Raw genomic sequence first — 22113 nt, 5'->3', positions numbered from 1 at the left:
AGGCTTGGTTGTGTGGGCATGTAAGCCCTGCATGCTGGCCCTACCTGGCTTAGTTATTATGTGTCCTCATTCACCACAATCAACATAAAGGTATTGTACTTTTTTACAATTGTAAGTCAAGTGGTGGACAATTGATATTCAAACAGCTCATGAGCATTTGTCTTCACATGCTGACTATACATATCTTCAGCACGTACCCCCTATGCGTACCCCTTACATGAGTACTACATACTCATACTCCCTATGGATACCCCTTACATAAGTACTACATACTCATACCCCCTATGTGTACCCCTTACATGAGTTCTACATACTCATACTCCCTATGTGTACCCCTTACATGAGTACTACATACTCATACTCCCTATGGATACCCCTTACATGAGTACTACATACTCATACCCCCTATGCGTACCCCTTACATGAGTACTACATACTCATACTCCCTATGCGTACCCCTTACATGAGTACTACATACTCATACCCCCTATGCGTACCCCTTACATGAGTACTACATACTCATACTCCCTATGTGTACCCCTTACATGAGTACTACATACTCATACTCCCTATGGATACCCCTTACATGAGTACTACATACTCATACCCCCTATGCGTACCCCTTACATGAGTACTACATACTCATACTCCCTATGCGTACCCCTTACATGAGTACTACATACTCATACCCCCTATGCGTACCCCTTACATGAGTACTACATACTCATACTCCCTATGTGTACCCCTTACATGAGTACTACATACTCATACTCCCTATGTGTACCCCTTATATGAGTACTACATACTCATACTCCCTATACATACCCCTTACATGAGTACTACATACTCATACACCCTATGTGTACCCCTTACATGAGTACTACATACTCATACCTCCTATACATACCCTTAACATAAGTACTACATACTCATACCTGAAACACCCTAAGTAGCAAGATATATGTAAGTGTTCAGAAGATGTAGATGTACTTGAGTAAAAATAAGAGTAGAACTTTGCTTTTTTAGTAGATGTGTTAGTATGGAGAAGAAATAATGCCAGCTGCATTCTTTTACAGAACTACTTCTCGCAATATACGATACATCTCCGACTCCTTCTTGCACGCCCAAGCACCTAAATACAGCAGAGTATTTCAGCCCCACAGAGCTACACAACTCGGCGAGGCCACGAGCATTAGAGAAACACTTGCCATGTGAGGCTTATAGAGTTATGCCCATAAGAGCCATTTAGCTAATCATGGGTTTTTATTTTCATTTGAAAATAATTAGAAAACCTTGCATTCCCATTGACCCAAGGTAGAGCAGAGAGTATGTCAGAGACATTCAATGTAGGAGAGGAGGTTTGTTTTGTTACACATAACTATAATTATTATTGTTAATATTGTACAACCTTGCTGTTCTATAGAGAGTATCGATAAGCAACCAATTTCAATCATAAAAACTGTAAAGCAATTCTTTCTCATTGGATTCCTTTACATACAAATAGAAATCTATCTTTTGTTATAAAAATTTCCAACAGAGGACCACCTATGAATGTATGATGCTACATGTGTTGGTATAGCTGATATACTCGTCTATACTGGCAATATAAACTAGCAATATATAGTTACTGAGAGGTGTCATTGCATAGAGTCAAGCATGTTGTAGCAAATATCTCTATACTTGTTACCTTTGACTCGTGTGAATCTTTGCTTGTAATTTTATTATTGATAAACAAACATAGTTGCTTCTTTTTTAGTTTGAGTCACGTATTACACTAGAGATACATTTGCTGTATTTTATCATTACTATGATGTTTTAATGTTTTAATAAAATGATACTTTCTGTATTATCCACATTTTATTTAATAATGTTTAGCTTCCAAAAGATCACAACGATGACGGCTCTGCTGCAACACTTGTACATTGCAGTATTCCTGATGACACCTGCACACGGTAGTCTTCATGATGACACCTGCACATGGTACTCTTCATGATGACACCGGTAAATGGTAATCTTCCTGATGACACCTGCACACAGTAGTCTTCATGATGACACTTGTACATGGTAGCCTTCATGATGACACCTGTAAATAGCAGTCTTCCTGATGACACCTGCACATGGTAGTCCTCATGATGACACCTGCACATGATAGTCTTCATGATGACACTCGTAAATGGCAGTCTTCAAGATGACATGTGTCTAAACAGATTTCTTATATGGCAAGATAAAGTTTTGTTGCACTCTGTATACACCTCTTAAATGGTAGTCCTGATGACACCAGCATATGGTAGTCTTCGTGATGACACTTGTACACAGTAGTTTTTATGATGACATGTCTATACAAAGAACTTTTATGTGGCAAGATAAGGTTTTGTTGCACTATATCTTTCCCTTTTAAATTAAATAAAACTCTAAATGAAGCTCCCCTAGCATAGTAGTATATATTGTTACTACTGAAAGTACAGTAGTATCTATTGCTACTACTGAAAGCACAGCAGTATCTATTGCTACTACTGGGAGCATAGTAGTATCTATTGCTATTACTGAGAGCACAGCAGTATCTATTGCTACTACTGAAAGCACAGTAATATCTATTGCTACTACTGAGAGTACAGTAGTATCTATTGCTGCTACTGAGAGCATAGTAGTATATATTGCTACTACTGAAAGCATAGTAGTATATATTGTTACTACTGAGAGTACAGTAGTATCTATTGCTATTACTGAGAGCACAGTAGTATCTATTGCTACTACTGAGAGCATAGTAGTATCTATTGCTACTACTGAGAGCATAGTAGTATATATTGCTACTACTGAGAGCATAGTAGTATATATTGCTACTACTGAGAGTACAGTAGTATCTATTGCTATTACTGAGAGCATAGTAGTATATATTGCTACTACTGAGAGTACAGTAGTATCTATTGCTATTACTGAGAGCACAGTAGTATCTATTGCTACTACTGAGAGTACAGTAGTATCTATTGCTATTACTGAGAGCATAGTAGTATATATTGCTACTACTGAGAGTACAGTAGTATCTATTGCTATTACTGAGAGCACAGTAGTATCTATTGTTACTACTGAAAGTACAGTAGTATCTATTGCTACTACTGTGCTCTCAGTAGTAGCAATAGATACTACTGAGGGCACAGTAGTATCTATTGCTATTACTGAGAGCACAGTAGCATCTATTGCTACAACTGAGAGTACAGTAGTATCTATTGCTACTACTGTGCTCTCAGTAGCAGCAATAGATACTACTGAGGGCACAGTAGTATCTATTGCTATTACTGAGAGCACAGTAGTAGCAATAGATACTACTGTACTCTCAGTAGCAGCAATAGATACTACTGACGGCACAGTAGTATCTATTGCTATTACTGAGAGCACAGTAGCATCTATTGCTACATCTGAGAGCACAGTAGCATCTATTGCTACATCTGAGAGTACAGTAGTATATATTGCTACAACTGAGAGTACAGTAGTATCTATTGCTACAACTGTGAGCACCCAAAATGCATTCAAATTTAGCACATAATTTATTTCCATCACAAACTGGAAGTTCTGATAAGGTTTACATGAACTATGGTCTCTTGTTTATGCGAGTATTCTTTAATAAACACAGTTCACTATTATATATGGTGTTGTTATGGGATGATAATCTTACTCGCTTGGTTAATTATAAAAAGTAATAAATTAATAAACTATAATATTTTCTAAAATATTTGAGACAGTATCAATAGCTAGAGTTTCATGATTATCATGCACATATATACCAATAATACTATGGTGAAAATTTCTATTCATTCAAAAGAACAGTATCAATATTTACAGAACTCTAACAGCCTCTAATGTTGATGATAGAATGCTGTCGTCAGTTATAATGACTATTATAAATGGGAACACGTATAATAAATAGATGTTGACTTCTATAGAAATAATAATATTAATATACAACTAATAGCACTTATACCTTGAAACATGACTACAGCTCATACAAAGGATAGACTGAAGTAGGTTTATAACAGGCCAAGTTGTAATCTACTTTTATGGCAACTGATCATGGAGTTTCAAAAATTAAAAGTTTGACAATCGGGAAGCTTTTTCTTTTTGCTAAATCAACTGTTGAAACTTTTAGTTATAATTATTTGAAAGAAAATCTAAAATTGGGAAATTTTTATTAAATGGCACTAAAACGTAGAAAATATAGAAATGTATAAGCATCAGAACAAGTTAACTTAACCTATTAATATGAGACGAACATCAAACCAACCTATTGATAGGAAATTGACATATTATCAGAACATAAATGTTACATTATCTGTTAAAATGTAGTGAAGTTTTGGGATAAATCCAAAACACCAAAAGCTTAAAAACTTGTAAAAAACAGCACAAACTTAAACATAGCATTGCAAGTTCCTACAGATGCAAAGATAACATGTTGTAGGAAAGATAACTCCAAGTACTTGAAGAATAATTAAGGAATATACCAGAAATTTGGCGAAGAAAAGGTTACGATGAGACAAATAATTGAGAGCAAGCAATAGTTTAGGAATGATCTAGTTGTGTCCCCTACTTTACCATTCCAAATAAACGGTGAAAGAGCTTGTTCATATGGCACGCTTTAATAAATTTGGAGTTGTTTTCTGTTGAAGTATTACTTGATTGTACATTTAATTGAGTTCATTCCAAAACTCTCCCATTTGGCCATCAACATTTTAGCTGGTGTCTACATGTAGCTGTTATTTACCTGTTACTATTTTAGCTGGTGTCTACATGAAGTTGTTACTTACCTGTTACTATATTAGCTAGTGTCTACATGTAGCTGTTACTTACCTGTTACTATTTTAGCTGGTGTCTACATGTAGCTGTTACTTACCTGTTACTATGTTTAGCTGGTGTTTACATGTAGCTGTTACTTACCTGTTACTATATTAGCTGGTGTCTACATGTAGCTGTTACTTACCTGTTACTATTTTAGCTGGTGTCTACATGCAGCTGTTACTTACCTGTTACTATTTTAGCTGGTGTCTACATGTAGCTGTTACTTACCTGTTACTATTTTAGCTGGTGTCTACATGTAGCTGTTACTTACCTGTTACTATTTTAGCTGGTGTCTACATGTAGCTGTTACTTACCTGTTACTATTTTAGCTGGTGTCTACATGTAGCTGTTACTTACCTGTTACTATTTTAGCTGGTGTCTACATGTAGCTGTTACTTACCTATTACTATTTTAGCTGGTGTCTACATGAAGTTGTTACTTACCACATTTCATTTCTACAACTAGGTTAGTGGTTAGCTCTCAACTGAGTAGTTTGTGCTCTTCAATGCTTTCTGTAAGCTAAAAACCATTCATTAAGCAAGGATTTACCCTACATATTTGGAGAGACTTGTATGGTTCCATCAATGATACAAAATTTATTTGAGATAGGTAACAGAGTCGGTGAGTTTATTTGACATATTTAAAGTTAGCCTGAGTCAGGTGAGAAGACTCGATCCATTTTAGTCGTTCAGTAGCGTAGGTAACAGACTCGAGTGTAGATTAAAGACAAGCTATAAGGAGTTATCATTATAAGGAGTTATGGGTCATGGCACAAATATTTAAAGTTGTTTATGTTTGTATAATGTTGTTTTCTCATTTAATATATTGTTCGTGACATAACCTATTATTGTAAGCAATGCCACTATGACTAGTTTGTGGTGTCTGCTGTAGTTTTAATGCCAGTAACTACACTGTCCTGCAACTGGCGAGTGTAGGACACTACCTGGTCACTAAAATCTACGGAGTCTGTTAATTGCACGAGTAGGAAACAGATCAGACTGCACAAAATAAAACTTAGTTATAAGAGGTGTCAACCACTGACAAGTATCTTATCCTTGACCCAACTGATGCGGTCTACTGATGATTGGTTAAAGATGAGATCGTATGTTTATCGCTTACGGACTCTTTCCGTATATGCTCACTATATAAGCGTTTCAAAATATTATTTCATTCAAACTATTATATCTCTGGACTGGGCTAGTCTACAAAAACAAAAATGACATCAAATCGTAGTTGATGTTTTAGTCTTATATCGGTTTTAGTTTCATTTCAATGACTTCATTGGTGCAGTCACATCTTTAACATGCCTGCATGTCAGTTTCTACCTTAAGCTTATATGTTGAAGATACCGAAATGTGTGTTGCCTTTCTCATCTAACTGAGCCCATTTGGTGTTTTTTCTATTCAGGCTCAAACATTAAAACCAGACAATTAATACCTTGAAATGTCAACTGCACTATGTGTATTGCATGTATATGTAAGTACAGAGTTAGCTTCTCTCTGTCTTACCTTCACCTTAGTCCGATGTTTGCCATAAGACTTTGGCTCACTTCTTCACCCTTCAGCTCTCCTGAAGGTAATCTTTAAGATATCCATGTGATAATGTTTTGACTGGTAAATATTAGAACTTGTATGCAGAGTCTTCCCTTAAATTTAGTAATTAGCTGCGAGTCACAAAAGCTGAAAACATTTATTGTGAAAAATTTCAGATTTTACAAAATTATTATCCATAAACATATAACAATAAGTTTGCATGTGCACAACATCTACATCTTGTATAGACTTTCAAACAGCTGGGTAAAAAATCTTGAAAATGGTTTTGTAGACTACTGAGTTTCTGATGATTTCAAAAATAGTTTTTCACAATTTCAAAGGTCTTCAATTTGACCAATATTAACTTTTTCAAATTTCGAAGTATTAAATCTTCGAATAAATAGATTTTGTGGGAAAAAAATAATCTCTTTTATTTACCAACAGATTGAAGTAATAAATTCAACGAACAAGTTTTGCTATATAGAGAGCTCAAATCGATTTATAAATACGCTCAAGTATTCATGAAATTTAATTTATATGTGAAATTTGTTAACTAAATTGTTTTTATTCATTTCACTGTAACTTTCAGTATTACATCTTTTATCAAAGACTACTTATTCTGAAGTTTGCGATTCTCAACATTGACATGGATACATACATCATTTGGCATGGATACATACATCATATGACATGGATATATGCACCATATGACATGGATACATACATCATATGACATGGATACATACATCATATGACAATGATACATACATCATATGACATGGATACATACATCATATGACATGAATACATACATCATTTGGCATGGATACATACATTATTTGACATGGATACATACATCATATGACATGGATGCATACATAATATGACAATGATACATACATCATATGACATGGATACATACATCATATGACATGGATATATGCACCATATGACATGGATACATACATCATATGACAATGATACATACATCATATGACATGGATACATACATCATATGACATGAATACATACATCGTATGACATGGATACATACATAATATGACATGGATACATACATAATATGACATGGATACATACATCATATGACATGGATACATATGTTATACGCGGTAGATTAATAAATAGACACATAAAAAGGAACGAGAGAAAATAACACTAACGCAAAACTTGTCAGGGATTATAACAGATAATTCAGAGAGTAATTAATTATAATAATGCTCCGTGTAAGCACAGAACTTTAACTATCCTGTTCTCACTCACATCCTAAAAACATCACAGAACTTGTAGATGCTAAAATCAACCTCTACCAGTATGCTTTTTCTGGCATGACTAGCTAGAAGGTGGTTAAGGCTGGCTCTATATAGAGAGCAACCTTGACATGGATAAATCAAATGAATCTCCGCAGAATTGGTATTGTTTTACATTTATGTGAAGACTAGCTGTACCTCCCGGCGTCGCTCAGGCATTAAAAAATCGGCTTATAAACAACGAGAAGTGATGAGATTTGCTTACCACTTGCTGGCAGGCAACTCTCCATCAATTGGCAGGCCATTGCCAAATGGCCTGGCACATTGCCAATGGAAAATTCCACTAAACTAGTTAGTAAGCTTCAAATGCCGGTAGACAATTACATTGCGTCAGCATTGTTGCCCAGCTAGGCTATTCTAATAATAGCTATAGCCGGAATGCAGACGGACATACGACATACAGACATAAAACATACTTGTAGAAATATACATATAGATATAAGATATATTTGAGTTAAATAGATCTCATATCTTTATGAAAAACTATGACTAACAAATATAACATCTAGTCTGTCTATGTATGGCTGTGACTTGTCATATTGAGAGAATACGCTTGAAATGCTCAGTATACATGCACATTCTATATAGATGTCTCTCTGTTTTCATTTGTCTTCACATGTTTGTCTATGAGCTACTACTGATTACTTATACTATTATAATTTAATAAACTGTTACAAGCTCAGTGAATCTAGCCTGAGAAATTGTTTTTGCTCTCTTTGTATAAGATTAGATTTACGAATTATAGTTCAGTATAAATACAGCGGTATTCGAGCTCGCATCTCATTCTTCAAAAGTGAACAACTTTGGATTAGTTTCTTATGATTCATTGTAGCCAGAATTTCACTCAAGAATGGCTTTGTTTGATGTGCAGGTATTGCTGGTTCATGTTTACTACTAGCAGGGAAGTCTTGTTCATGTTCACTACCAGCAGGTAAGTCTTATTTATGTGTACTACCTCCAGGTAAAGCTGATCACATGTTTTTTACCTGCAGATGAGTCTGATTAGTGTTTAATACCTGCAAATAAGTCTGATTCAAGTTTACTACCAGCAGGTAAAACTGATTCAAATTTACTATCTGCAGGTAAGTGCGACTCAAGTTTGTGTGGTAAGTGTGATCTATGGTCAGACTATTCAGCAATCCTAATGTAACTATTAATCCTTGTCAAATAAACCTGCGCATCTGTTCATTACAGCCAAACATGCGTTTCTCTCAGATGTATTGCGTCATGCTACTCATTAGTGTTGACAATACTTGTCTGAACTCACCAGCTCCATACATATTTCACCAATGTATTTACATGAAAGGGTTCACTCTTTCACAATTCATGTAGTCTTCAATATCTCAACTCTATGCCCCAAAGTATTCTCAAACTGTTCAGAATATGTATAGAAAACAATTCTGGTCACTCCGTTTGTGTCTGTGACCATCAGTGACGCAAAACTAATCTGGAAACACAAATAAATGCTAACAAAAGTAGGGCAACTCCGGTGTGAAGCTTTAACCCGATTACCCTGCAAATGCCTCTCATCACAGCAATATGCTCACTCGGTGAACTCTAGACTCTAGACTCGCATCACTGCATTCCGACAACAACAGTGATTCATAGTTAATACGCCTCCGCCCTCCCTCAGTCATATTGCGCTGTATTACGGCATAACCTGCGCGGCCAAGGCAAGGGCTACGGGCTAGTGTACAGGCTATGTGCTGGCTATTGATCCATTTAGGACTTACTATCAATTAATTTAGTTGAAGGAGTCGAGTGCACTGCAAATGGAAACTAGTCATTCTAGTTGAAGTATTTAGTATCTGAGGCTGTCTTTTAGCAACTATCCTTAGCTACCAAGGCTGCCTGTGCTCCTGGTGAAGGGGTGGCGTTGAGGAAACTGAGAAATGTCTTACAACATGACTCCGCAATCACAGGCTCTTGGTGAGTACCTGTTGCATCAGTTCTTGTATTATCTAGGTCATCATTATTTGTGAACTAGGTCATCATTAGTTGTGAACTATGCACACAGATTGGCAGCAGTCCTAATCAAGAGTTTTGCTGATATCTGGAACCTCAGCTCATAATAACTTATTCAAACAGTGGACTTAGTCCTATTGCTCTAAAGCGTCTGCACTCATATCAGGGTTGCCTTCCTTTATTACCAGTGTTAACCATATTCTATAACAAATACTGTCGCCTGGGGTGGCGAAATTTATTTGTTATAAAATGTCTATAGTTTGGCAAGTAGGCTGAAACTCTATCAAAATCCACCTCTACCCATAAGCAGGGGTCTCTGGTCCACCAGTAGGGTTTGGTTTGCAAAGGATTGTCGGGGAACACTTTTTCAAATAGAGCAGTTCCTCACGCTACTACTTACTGCTCCCCACATCTCTTCTGGCTAATAATGAGCAGATGTCATAGTTTCCAAAGTCGGGTTGGGGTTGTGAGTGGTCGGACATCAGACAACTGCTGTAAAAGACCGGTGACATAGGCCTACAGTAGCCTAGTGGATTAGCTGACATAATCTTTTGAGAGTATATGGGCGACTGGTTCAGGTCCACTGATAGAACCACCTACGCTCCGGTTAGACTGTCAGACCAACATTAATGCTGCCAACTGTTCATGTGGGAAACAGTAGCCTAATGTAAACAGCACAGGGACAGACAATGGCCGCTGTTAGTTCTGTCTGACTTCTGGATATATACATATGCATTGTATTTCTAAACTGGCCTCCCTTCATGTATGTCCGCTGGCACTTTCAGATAGCACACTAGCTGCGGTGGAATGCTCATTCACTCTTACATGTAGATACGTAGCTTACTGCTCCGCTACTATAGTATGGCATTCTTGTCTTTGCTATTCACGTAATGTGATCAATATTGGAACAAGATATTCACGCTTCACTTGAATAACTCAGTTAATCAACAGATGTTAGTAAAAATGCCAACAGTCGCTAGATGCTAGTAACAATATGCTTATGGAGAGACAGCCTGTGAATACTACGGCTAGTGACAGATGTTTCTGATACATCTATGGCTGATACATCTATAGTTGATAAATCTATGGCATCCAGTTTAAAAAGGCACAGAACTGACTTAAAATAGACCGACCTCATTACGAAGGCAGGGTTACTAATATTACACGAACATCTTATTCACGAATTGGCTCTACAGCAGCTTAGTAAGAATTGCTGTTTTTAAACAGTATCTGCGTTGTCAGTGTTTGCAGGGCTTTGAAAATGCTTTCAAACGCAGCTTTCCTAAAAAACCTCGAGCTCCGGTTTGTCAACAGTCAGTTAATACTTTTCATTTGTGTTTTTTAATTTTATCACTCAATTTAGTGATTAGCATTGATAATTTGAAAGCTTAATTCGCAGTAATAGTGAGAATATTATTAGTAGTCAAGCAAAACTAGAGGTAAGCCAGAATGATAATTTTGTTGCAGCTTTGCTAGATCGGTACGATGTTAGTGCACGACAGCTGGAAAGCTTAAACCAAACCAAGTCAATTTCAAGTCTCAGAAGGCAAAAGTAGGGTTTATTTTAAGTGCCATTTTATTTTGTGATTTTTATTTGGTTGTTTTTATTTATTAGTAAGTTTTTTATTCGCAAGTCAGCAAATGCTTGAGCACGGTGAGCCCTTGGGTTTCGGGTGAGAGAAGAAAACAAAGTTCTATTATCACTGGAGGCATGAATAATATATAGTCAGCCATTAATAAAGATACAGAACATTAGAATAGTTTTATTAAGCTATTCGGGTTTGATTGTGGCGCCGCTGTTAACCCGGATTCCTCCAAAGGTGCTATATTGGCAAGAATTTTACAAGTTGCTCTAAACTCTAAAGCAAAAGAAGACCACTTATTAAACTTCATGCAGTAATAAATCCAAACTTGTTTACACAAGGGCCTGGGGGATCGACGCTGCTTATGAAGAATATGAATAACTTATAATTGTATCTAATGCTTTATATAAAATAATTGATATACAACATCATCATTACGCTTCCTAAATTGCTTTGCAACGAATGAGAGAGTATGTTTGAAGATGCAATCGATCAAACTTGTTGAGTGGATAATCCAGTGTTTGTTTGCTCTTACCCTAGGACACTTATATTTCGCTAGTATTTAGTTTCGTGAGTAGCACACAGAGTAAAATTTCGCTGCAACTTAATTTCGCAGCTCTGATGAGTGCGAAAATATAGTCATGTGAAAATAAATACAGTGGAACAAACAAATTAGATTCCTCAGGTCCGGTCCTCTAGTAAAAAAAGTTGTTATATTTGCGACTAGTTTGTATTTGTAACCCGCAGGTATAAATGTTTGGCAGAAATCGATAATTCAACGTGATCGCTTGCTGCCATTTGTTTCTTGGACTATCAATGACGTCTCGGTCCTTTCCGTCGTGACCGATATGGTACCAATATTAGATCTCAAGTATTTATAGCAAGCGATGGCCATGGCACGCTTTGAGTTCACAATATTTCAAATTTTAAAAAAATCAAATACAGTACATGTCTCATAAAAAAGAAAATAGATAACAACCAACATCACAACCAGAGCTGTATAACATGGTTGGACCTGGTGAGGGTTGTTATCGTTTTTGGTTGGCAGTAAAATTCATCACTACAATAAGTATTATTTAATTGTATGACTTCACCTACCAGACTTTCATCCTCATCAGTTACAAATTCGGTGACTAAACTGATATCATCATCTTCTTCGTTTGTCTTGGCTTTTCCAAAAAAACTTGTTATCTTAATTTGCTTTGCCATGCTGCTCATTCGGTGTATTAACGAATTTACTAGAAATTTCCCAATGAGCTCAATCACACACAAAATTATCTGCATTTCTAATATGACGATTTTGTTGTGGATATCAATGAACTACAGGGCCGTATTCCCTTGGACAGCTGGCCGGCTAAGACGCCCCAACTTTTTAGGAATTTCATAGTCCAACGGCTATAGAAAGGTTTTTATCGCTGTAGAATATCACTTTATTCGAAGCCATAGATACAAACGTCAACTTTTAGTAGTTCTTAGGCGTCATTATTATCTTCATCAGCGGCAAAATATTTTTGTTAACGACTTTTATAAAGGTTTGCAAAATATCAAGTTTTAGCAAACATCTGCTTGCCCATATCCTACTTAATGAACTTGAAATAAAATCGGCAAAAATGATCTTTGTTAAAACGCTTAAAAGAAAAAGATGTCTTCTTTCTGAGCTTTTCAACTGCATACAAGTTTTGCCTGTTTTAATTTTAAAACGTTTTGTCAGTCACATCAGCTAAAACAAAGCAAATCTCAAAAAATAGAAAAATGTTGATACTTGCCAATAAAATTTTTTAAAACTTCACGTGAGAGGCCCGGCTGAGGCCCTGCATAAGAGAAACCAGTTGGGAGCTTACAGCACCCCCCCTTCTCTACACCCCAGATGTTCATAACTAGTCGTCTAACATTAGCCCCCCAACTTGCAACCAGTGAATACAGGCCTGCGTAGAACATAGCTATTTAATTTCGAATTTTCGCTAGTTCGTTATGATAGTTTAGTTTCGCGCATGAATTTTTCGCTTGATGATGACTCCGCGAAAACGCGAAAGTTAGATGCCGCGAATACTTAAGTGTCCTAGGGTATCTCAAGAGCACAAATTAGAGACTGCTGATAGCCCTGCAGTGAATAGGAAAGTTGTTAGTTAGCCACGCCCAGAGGCCCCGCTGATAACCTGTTTCTCTTATTTCTGGCTGCCGTCTTTCATCATAGAACACTATTTGAAATCGTACAAAGCAGCAGCTGAGTTTACACCAACTGAATCTAGGCAAAGAACCAGTATAGCTCAACAGAATACACCTGTACAAATGTCTAGCAGTGAGCCTACGGTAGTAGGAACTGCTTCCTACAGTGCTGAAAAAGGAATCGCGCCCGTCTATGACAATGCAGGTTACACCAAAACAGAAGATATTAGAAGAGGTGCTTCTATATTAGGGCAGCCATTGGACAATGATGGGAATGTTATATTACCGCTGCCGGATTATGACCATGACATCGACTCTGAAATAGGTAGAGTTTCTGATTATGGCAGGTGTTGGTATCTGCTGTGTTTCATGCTTTCTGTATTTTTATATTTTTACTATCCTAATATCCCCTGCCTTGAGAGCAAAATATTTTTAAAAAAGCTTAGATTATAAGTTCCCATTAGTATGTTAGCTAGTGTCTCTCTTTGGTAATATAATTCACAGCTCTAAACATGCCTATGACTAATGAGCATAGATTAGCTAGAAATCAGAGACTGGTAGCCTTCAATTAGTGTCTATAATAGCCCTAGAGCAGAGTCTAGTCTTGGATTAGTGACCATGGCCCTGGATTAGTGAGCCTAGACCCGGATTAGTGATCATAGCCCGAGAATGGTGACCATAGCCCAGGAAACGTGACCATAGCCTTGAAACTGTAACTATAACCCTGTACTGGTGGTCATAGCCTTGGATAGCCCTGTAATAGTGACCATAGCCCTGTAATAGTGACCGCAACCCATAGTCCAGTATCTTGGATTTGTTTACAAAACATTATTATGCTCTTCAGAACACCATCTTGTTGTGTTTGGTTAAACTGAAAACAGGCTGTATTATCTGGCAGCAGAGTTGAGCTGTACACGCAGACAGATGCATACAGACTGAAAAACACACAATATCAGTAGATGTTATACCTTATTATACTTCCACAACTAATAGCTTTGTAGCGCCTTTGGTGAATCTTCTTTCGCTTTCTCCTCAGTTTTCTAGACAAGATGCACTTCGCTTTGGCAGCACCATGTCACACAATAATTATATATTTTCTTCTCTCACACAGGGTCTTTCTTATACATTTATTAGTCAATGTTGTGATTCATACTCTAAGAGTTGCCCTCTCAATCCTCAATTGTTTGAGTTTGAGTCTGGTGTCATGGCTGACAATGGCTATTGTTGTCACCATGGTTATAAAACACACTATTATTTATACCCATGTGTAAAACTACACACGTTACATATCTATATAGGTAGTAGTCAGCCAATGTCAATAACCTACTGTCTATGACACAAATATAGTCGACTAGATGTCGGAGATGTCGATACATCAGAGGATTGTTAAAAATGCAGCTATGGAATATAGCCATAAAATTAATCATGCCAGTAAGGATTAATAAAAATTGGAATCGATGAAATGGTTGTGATGCATTTTGAAAAATCAATTCTGCTGAGAAAATGTTTCTAATAGAAAAAGTCAGCCTTGAAATATTGAACCGGTTTGATTAAAAATTAGCGTTTGTGACAAAAGCTGGCTGACCCTCGACCCCCGAACCAAAAGAAGGACCAACCGGCCAAAGGCTGTCCAGAGTAAAGTTAAAACTCCATTATTTTTTCTGAATCATGACTACATCAACTACTAAAAGGAAAATAATGTAAAGCATAAGTATAACGTCTGGTTTTAAGCTTTTGGGTTCAGGTAGTTCCGTTGCTTCTCCCCTCCTACATCAGAGACTAAGATCCTTCTGATCGTTCTTAAACTTCAGCTTATGTCTTGCTGGCTAGCCTGCACTAGGACTTCCTTGTTGTCCTTGTAACATATCTCCTGTCACATTGAGATATGTAGTCAATATTATAGTTTAAACAAATTGATTTATCATATACTATCAGGTGACATTACCGCATGCAAATATTATATGACTGCAGAGTATAACATCACCATAGACATCGCTATGGTGAAATCAGAGTATGACATCACCATACGACATCGCTATGGTGAAATCAGAGTATGAAACATTTGCTATGCTGCACGCAGCTTTACTTAAAATTTGGACGCGTCCTCTCAGCGACACAAGCGGCTATAGTCAAATTTAGCGAAGCAAACTTAAATCAATAAAGTTGGATTCTCACAGTAAAGCGTTATTTTTGGTGAATCTCAGTCTAAGAGTGTTAATCTTTGACCTTTGTTTAGCATTGACAATGCAATTGTCTCTGGATAGATGTTTGTAAATAATATCATGTCAACAGCAGCTTCAGACACGACGGATACTCAGCTAACTTGACAGTATGTTTTCAGACACGACGGATACTCAACTAACTTGACAGCATGTTTTCAGACATGGCAGATACTCAGCTAACTTGACAGCATGTTTTCAGACATGGCAGATACTCAGCTAACTTGACAGCATGTTTTCAGACAAGGCAGATACTCAGCTAACTTGACAGCATGTTTTTAGACATGGCAGATACTCAGCTAACTTGACAGCATGTTTTCAGACACGCCGATACTCAACTAACTTGACAGCATGTTTTTAGACAAGGCAGATACTCAGCTAACTTGACAGCATGTTTTCAGACAAGGCAGATACTCAGTTAACTTGACAGCATGTTTTCAGACACGACGGATACTCAACTAACTTGACAGCATGTTTTCAGACATGGCAGATACTCAGCTAACTTGACAGCATGTTTTCAGACACGACGATACTCAACTAACTTGACAGCATGTTTTCAGACAAGGCAGATACTCAGCTAACTTGACAGCATGTTTTCAGACATGGCGGATACTCAGCTAACTTGACAGCATGTTTTCAGACACGACGGATACTCAACTAACTTGACAGCATGTTTTCAGACATGGCAGATACTCAGCTAACTTGACAGCATGTTTTCAGACACGACGATACTCAACTAACTTGACAGCATGTTTTCAGACAAGGCAGATACTCAGCTAACTTGACAGCATGTTTTCAGACATGGCAGATACTCAGCTAACTTGACAGCATGTTTTCAGACAAGGCAGATACTCAGCTAACTTGACAGCATGTTTTCAGACATGACGGATACTCAGCTAACTTGACAGCATGTTTTCAGACATGGCAGATACTCAGCTAACTTGACAGCATGTTTTCAGACATAGCAGATACTCAGTTGAAACTAGTTGATAGATGTTTAGATGGATAACACGAAGTTATGTACACACTTGAGACCCATTTACGACCCACTCCAAGTTCCTATTTAGGCCTACTTGCTCAGCTTCAGAGAAACGAACTCCTCTTCGGTGTGTAGTACATGTACCCACTATATGAACGGTTCCAAAAGATTTGTCAGATGTTTGGCCTGGGAAACATTCTAGGGTGGTAGCAGGCTTCGTGTATAAAGTTTTAGTAGATACAAATATTTACATGTTTCAAGGTTGGGCGCAAGATTGTTAGTCTTTAAGCAAGTCTAGAAGCGAACCGGGATGAACTCAGTGCACAGACGTTTAGGGTGTGACAAGTGGTGTTTACTTATCATCTTATTTCACTTTATCCTTAACTCATAATCATATCTGACTCACTCATGGCAAACACTTCATCATATAAATATCACACTTCCTGAAGTATCCACATATTTCAACTGGTTCCCTTTGAGTCTGTTGAAGAAGCTGGTAAATTGCTACTCTAAGAGCAATACTATTGTTGAGGGCCACTTGAGCACCGCCCACTAGGGGATTTCTGGCGAACTACTCATTGGACAAAAGTAAAACTGGTGTACACTTGCTGATTGTGCAAAAGCTGGATGAGCCAATCATTTAGAGTCAATTGTAACTTCCCAGATAGCTGACCAGAATCAAGGCTCATCTTCCATACTTCGACGGCTGTTCCATTTTAACAACCAGCCAGAAAAGACTCCAACAGCCTGTAAGCATCGTAATCTTTTTAGTGAAGAATTGTTATCAACAAAATTAGCCATTTTGCACGGCTCTGATATGAACAACCTTAAAATACATGAACTGCTTATTGCTGGCTAATCCTGAAGATTTAAGTGAATATGTAGGAGAAACTTCAGATACTTAATAGATTCATAGCGGCAGCCATTACCCTGATAGCGATTCATTACTTTATTACAATAACACTGCTGCCAGACAACTTTCAATAAAGCTATATGTCATTGACCTTGAAGTTAGACAGAGCCTGGCCTGTTGAACCAATTGAGCTTCTGACCAATAAGAATGAAGTTAAACACCAGCGGGTAAAACCTGCTCCGGTAGACACTCACTCAACGTAAATAATCTATTCTGAGAATGTGTATGTTATAGGGATTGTATGTTATAGGGATTGTATGTTATAGGGATTGTATGTTATAGGGATTGTATGTTATAGAGATTGTATGTTATAGGGATTGTATGTTATTGAGATTGTATGTTATAGGGATTGTATGTTATAGGGATTGTACGTTATAGGGATTGTACGTTATAGGGATTGTACGTTATAGGGATTGTACGTTATAGGGATTGTACGTTATAGGGATTGTACGTTATAGGGATTGTACGTTATAGGGATTATATGTTATAGGGATTATATGTTATAGGGATTGTATGTTATAGGGATTGTATGTTATAGGGATTGTATATTATAGAGATTATATGTTATAGGGATTGTATGTTATACGAACAGTAAAATCCATGTAAGTTACTTAATCCGTTGTAAGATCTTCACAAACTCACCCTTTTGGTCATTCAAAAAAGAAAAAACTAAACGTAACTTTTTGATTTAATGACTTTACAGTTTTATTTTATTGTATTAATGATTTATTGGTATTGTTGGTTTGTATCAATAACTCTTCACTTTTCACTTTCACTTGGTTTAGGGTTCATGATTGCTGTAGCTTTAAATTGAGTTAAGGGGAGCACAGTTTCAATGTCAATTTAAATTGATTAGTTTTCACTTTTTGTCCAGACAGCAAGGTCTATTTTGCAAAAAAGCAGATAAAAATATTGTATGCATATGCATATCCAATATCTTAAATAAAGTAAAACAAAAATATATAATCATTATCATAAGACCAGTGTCTTTCTTTTCGTCTGTTTTTCCTAATATATGTTTAGAAATCAGGATAAAAGATTGCCTTCAACGAGACTCCAATTCGTGACATTTAGTTTGGCAGACTGACACTCTAACATCTGCACCAATCGACTGCCTTTAAGTAATTCTAAATAACTGTACAGCTACTTATTTTCTTTGCTTTATCAGCACACATGATGATCTCTCATGGCGCACTAGACTGTCAGGGTACTTGTTTATGTAATAAAGATATACGTCGTTTTCTCTCCCAAGTGCGGCAAAAGATAAAATGATATTTGGAACACCAAGCTAACTTTGGAACACTCGCTAATCAAATCGAGTATAAAAACTTGCACTAATTTGACACTTTACTTTATATGGAAATTCTTACGTAATATGAAGCAAAAACTTAACAGAAACTTTTTACATTATGTGGAATTTACGTTATAGGAGAGTCTGCTGTACTTCTATTATGGGCTGAAGTGATTCCTTACGTTTTACACAGGAAGTTTGCTAAAATATACAAGCAGTCTACCAGCCAGTGTTAATGCTCATTTACATGGTGCAGCCGTGACAGAAATGTAGAGCTATTTTCACAGTGAATTGAAGTATCACGCCTTAGCTTATTTTATATCAGTTATAACCTACGTGTAGAATTATTATTTTCCCCATTTTATTACCTGCTGCCAGTTGAGTCTAATGACCTGGCAATGAGTCTATGAATGAAAATAGCACACAGGCATCAACACTCTTACCATATAAACTAAAAAGGAATGAGAAGGGGTCTATTAGTGATACAACTGTTAGAGTGTGAGTCAGATGCGAAGGAATGTTTTGCCATGGTCCACTAATCTGGTTCTCCCAAGTGGGTTTTGTTACGCCTGCATAAGTCAGACTGGCCTAGGTGTTCCAAGAAATAGCTTACGCCCTTTATGATAAATGATATAAGACAGCTATCAATACTAGCCGTCACTACCATGCCTACACAAGCTATGTATGCAGTAGTATAGCCGCTGTTATCGCACAGGCCGTAACAACAGATATTGCTAACTACCTATCTGTAGATAAATACATGCAGTTATTAAATAACTGGAATGCTCCACAAAGCACTCAAATCAGACACCCGGAGCACTCGAAGCAGACACACAGAGCAATAGAAGCAGACAGCGTGTGTGAAATACAAGTGAAGCTTCCTGCTGCTCTTAAGGTCATAGTTTTTTGTTGGCTAACAGGTGAAGATCGCCTCTAACCAGAAAACTCTTTTATTCATCTACAACTGCAGCACATCTCTCTAAATTTCTGGCAATGTCACACTACTAATGTACAGACCACTGAATGACTTTTTTAATAATAAATTCGAGCAACTCAGTGGTAACCTCACATAACTCAATATTATACTCCATTTTATGCTCCTGCAGCGCTTGGCAAAAATTTTCTGTTAGACTTTGAGTCAAGGAGAAGATCTTTAATCAACTTGCGGTTCAAATTAAGAAATTTGTGTATAAGAATAATAATAAAGAAATAAAATAACTCACCTAAAACTGACCCATGTAACTATTGATTAAAGACACCTTGAAAATATCTATTCATCACTTGATGAGAACTTCAGTCTCAAACTTAACACGAGACATCAACAATTGTAAAAGTATGAGAGATTTCATGACAGCACAGTGTGTAACCGTGGTAGCACAGTGTGTGACCATTGTAGCACAGTGTGTAACCGTGGTAGCACAGTGTGTGATCATTGTAGCACAGTGTGTAACCGTGGTAGCACAGTGTGTGACCATTGTAGCACAGTGTGTGACCATAGTAGCACAATACATAGTTATGGTAGCATGGCGTATAATCGTGGTAGCACATTGTGTAATCGTGGTAGGACACTGTGTAACCATGGTAAGACACTGTGTAACCATGGTAGCACAGTGTGTGACCACTGTTGCACAGTGTGTGACCATTGTAGCCCAATACGTAGTTATAGTAGCACGGTGTGTAACCGTGGTAGCACATTGTGTAATTGTAGTAAAACACTGTGTAACCATGGTAGGACATTGTGTAACCATGATACGACACTGTGTAACGATGGTAGGACATTGTGTAACCATGATAGGACATTGTGTAACCATGGTAGGACACTGTGTAACCATGGTAGGACACTGTGTAACCATGGTAGGACACTGTGTAACCATGGTAGGACATTGTGTAACCATGATACGACACTGTGTAACCATGGTAGGACATTGTGTAACCATGGTAGGACATTGTGTAACCATGGTAATATAAGCATATGTCATGCGGAATGGTTTAGCTAGTAAAAGATTTGGTACCCCGCACTAATTAATGCAAACAAAGCAATTGTCTCTCAACCATTTTGAGTCTTGGCACTGTGTAATTTTATTGACATTTTTCATTATTCTAAAATGACACCTAAAAGTTTAGTATTTAGTTTTGGCTAACAGACAGTCCTCAGCAGTTTTGGCTAACAGACAGTCCTCAGCAGTTTTTGTATCATTTGGTGCAAGATTTTAAAACCTCACCGTATCTTTCACATAAAACACGTTCTGCCTATAGTGTACGAGTTATCTTTCACATAAAACACGTTCTGCCTATAGTGTACCAGTTATCTTTCACATAAAACACGTTCTGCCTATAGTGTACGAGTTATCTTTCACATAAAACATGTTCTGCCTATAGTATATGAGTTATCTTTCACATAAAACATGTTCTGCCTATAGTGTACGAGTTATCTTTTACATAAAATACGTTCTGCCTATAGTGTACGAGTTATCTTTCACATAAAACATGTTCTGCCTATAGTGTACCAGTTATCTTTCACATAAAACACGTTCTGCCTATAGTGTATGAGTTATCTTTCACATAAAACATGTTCTGCCTATAGTGTACCAGTTATCTTTCACATAAAACACGTTCTGCCTATAGTGTATGAGTTATCTTTCACATAAAACATGTTCTGCCTATAGTGTACCAGTTATCTTTCACATAAAACACGTTCTGCCTATAGTGTATGAGTTATCTTTCACATAAAACATGTTCTGCCTATAGTGTACCAGTTATCTTTCACATAAAACACGTTCTGCCTATAGTGTATGAGTTATCTTTCACATAAAACATGTTCTGCCTATAGTGTACCAGTTATCTTTCACATAAAACACGTTCTGCCTATAGTGTATGAGTTATCTTTCACATAAAACATGTTCTGCCTATAGTATACCAGTTATCTTTTACATAAAATACGTTCTGCCTATAGTGTACGAGTTATCTTTCACATAAAACATGTTCTGCCTATAGTGTACCAGTTATCTTTCACATAAAACACGTTCTGCCTATAGTGTATGAGTTATCTTTCACATAAAACATGTTCTGCCTATAGTGTACCAGTTATCTTTCACATAAAACACGTTCTGCCTATAGTGTATGAGTTATCTTTCACATAAAACATGTTCTGCCTATAGTGTACCAGTTATCTTTCACATAAAACATGTTCTGCCTATAGTGTACCAGTTATCTTTCACATAAAACACGTTCTGCCTATAGTGTACCAGTTATCTTTCACATAAAACATGTTCTGCCTATAGTGTACCAGTTATCTTTCACATAAAACACG

At 37.0% G+C, this 22113-nt stretch overlaps 2 protein-coding genes across 5 annotated transcripts in view; both read left to right on the top strand.

Moving 5' to 3' along the window:
- The window catches only part of LOC137404112 (gastrin-releasing peptide receptor-like), a 34554-nt gene extending 32708 nt beyond the window's left edge, over positions 1-1846 (top strand). The window contains exon 9 of the mRNA XM_068090266.1: positions 1077-1846. Within this exon, the coding sequence (XP_067946367.1) occupies positions 1077-1215 (139 nt within the window). The 3' untranslated portion in view covers positions 1216-1846. The remainder of the gene's footprint in view (positions 1-1076) is intronic.
- Positions 1847-9415: 7569 nt separating this feature from the next.
- The window catches only part of LOC137404442 (anoctamin-4-like), a 46374-nt gene continuing 33676 nt past the window's right edge, over positions 9416-22113 (top strand). For 3 of the 4 annotated variants that reach the window (XM_068090649.1, XM_068090648.1, XM_068090647.1), the window contains exon 1: positions 9416-9616. In XM_068090649.1, the coding sequence (XP_067946750.1) occupies positions 9580-9616 (37 nt within the window). In that variant the 5' untranslated portion in view covers positions 9416-9579. The remainder of the gene's footprint in view (positions 9617-22113) is intronic. The other variant, XM_068090650.1, reaches the window with a different exon arrangement.

The sequence above is a fragment of the Watersipora subatra genome, chromosome 9 (genome assembly GCF_963576615.1).
Source record: "Watersipora subatra chromosome 9, tzWatSuba1.1, whole genome shotgun sequence".
Taxonomy (NCBI): Eukaryota; Metazoa; Bryozoa; class Gymnolaemata; order Cheilostomatida; family Watersiporidae; genus Watersipora; species Watersipora subatra.
Note: the sequence above shows the minus strand (reverse complement) of the source record. Positions and strands in the feature narration are given on the sequence as shown.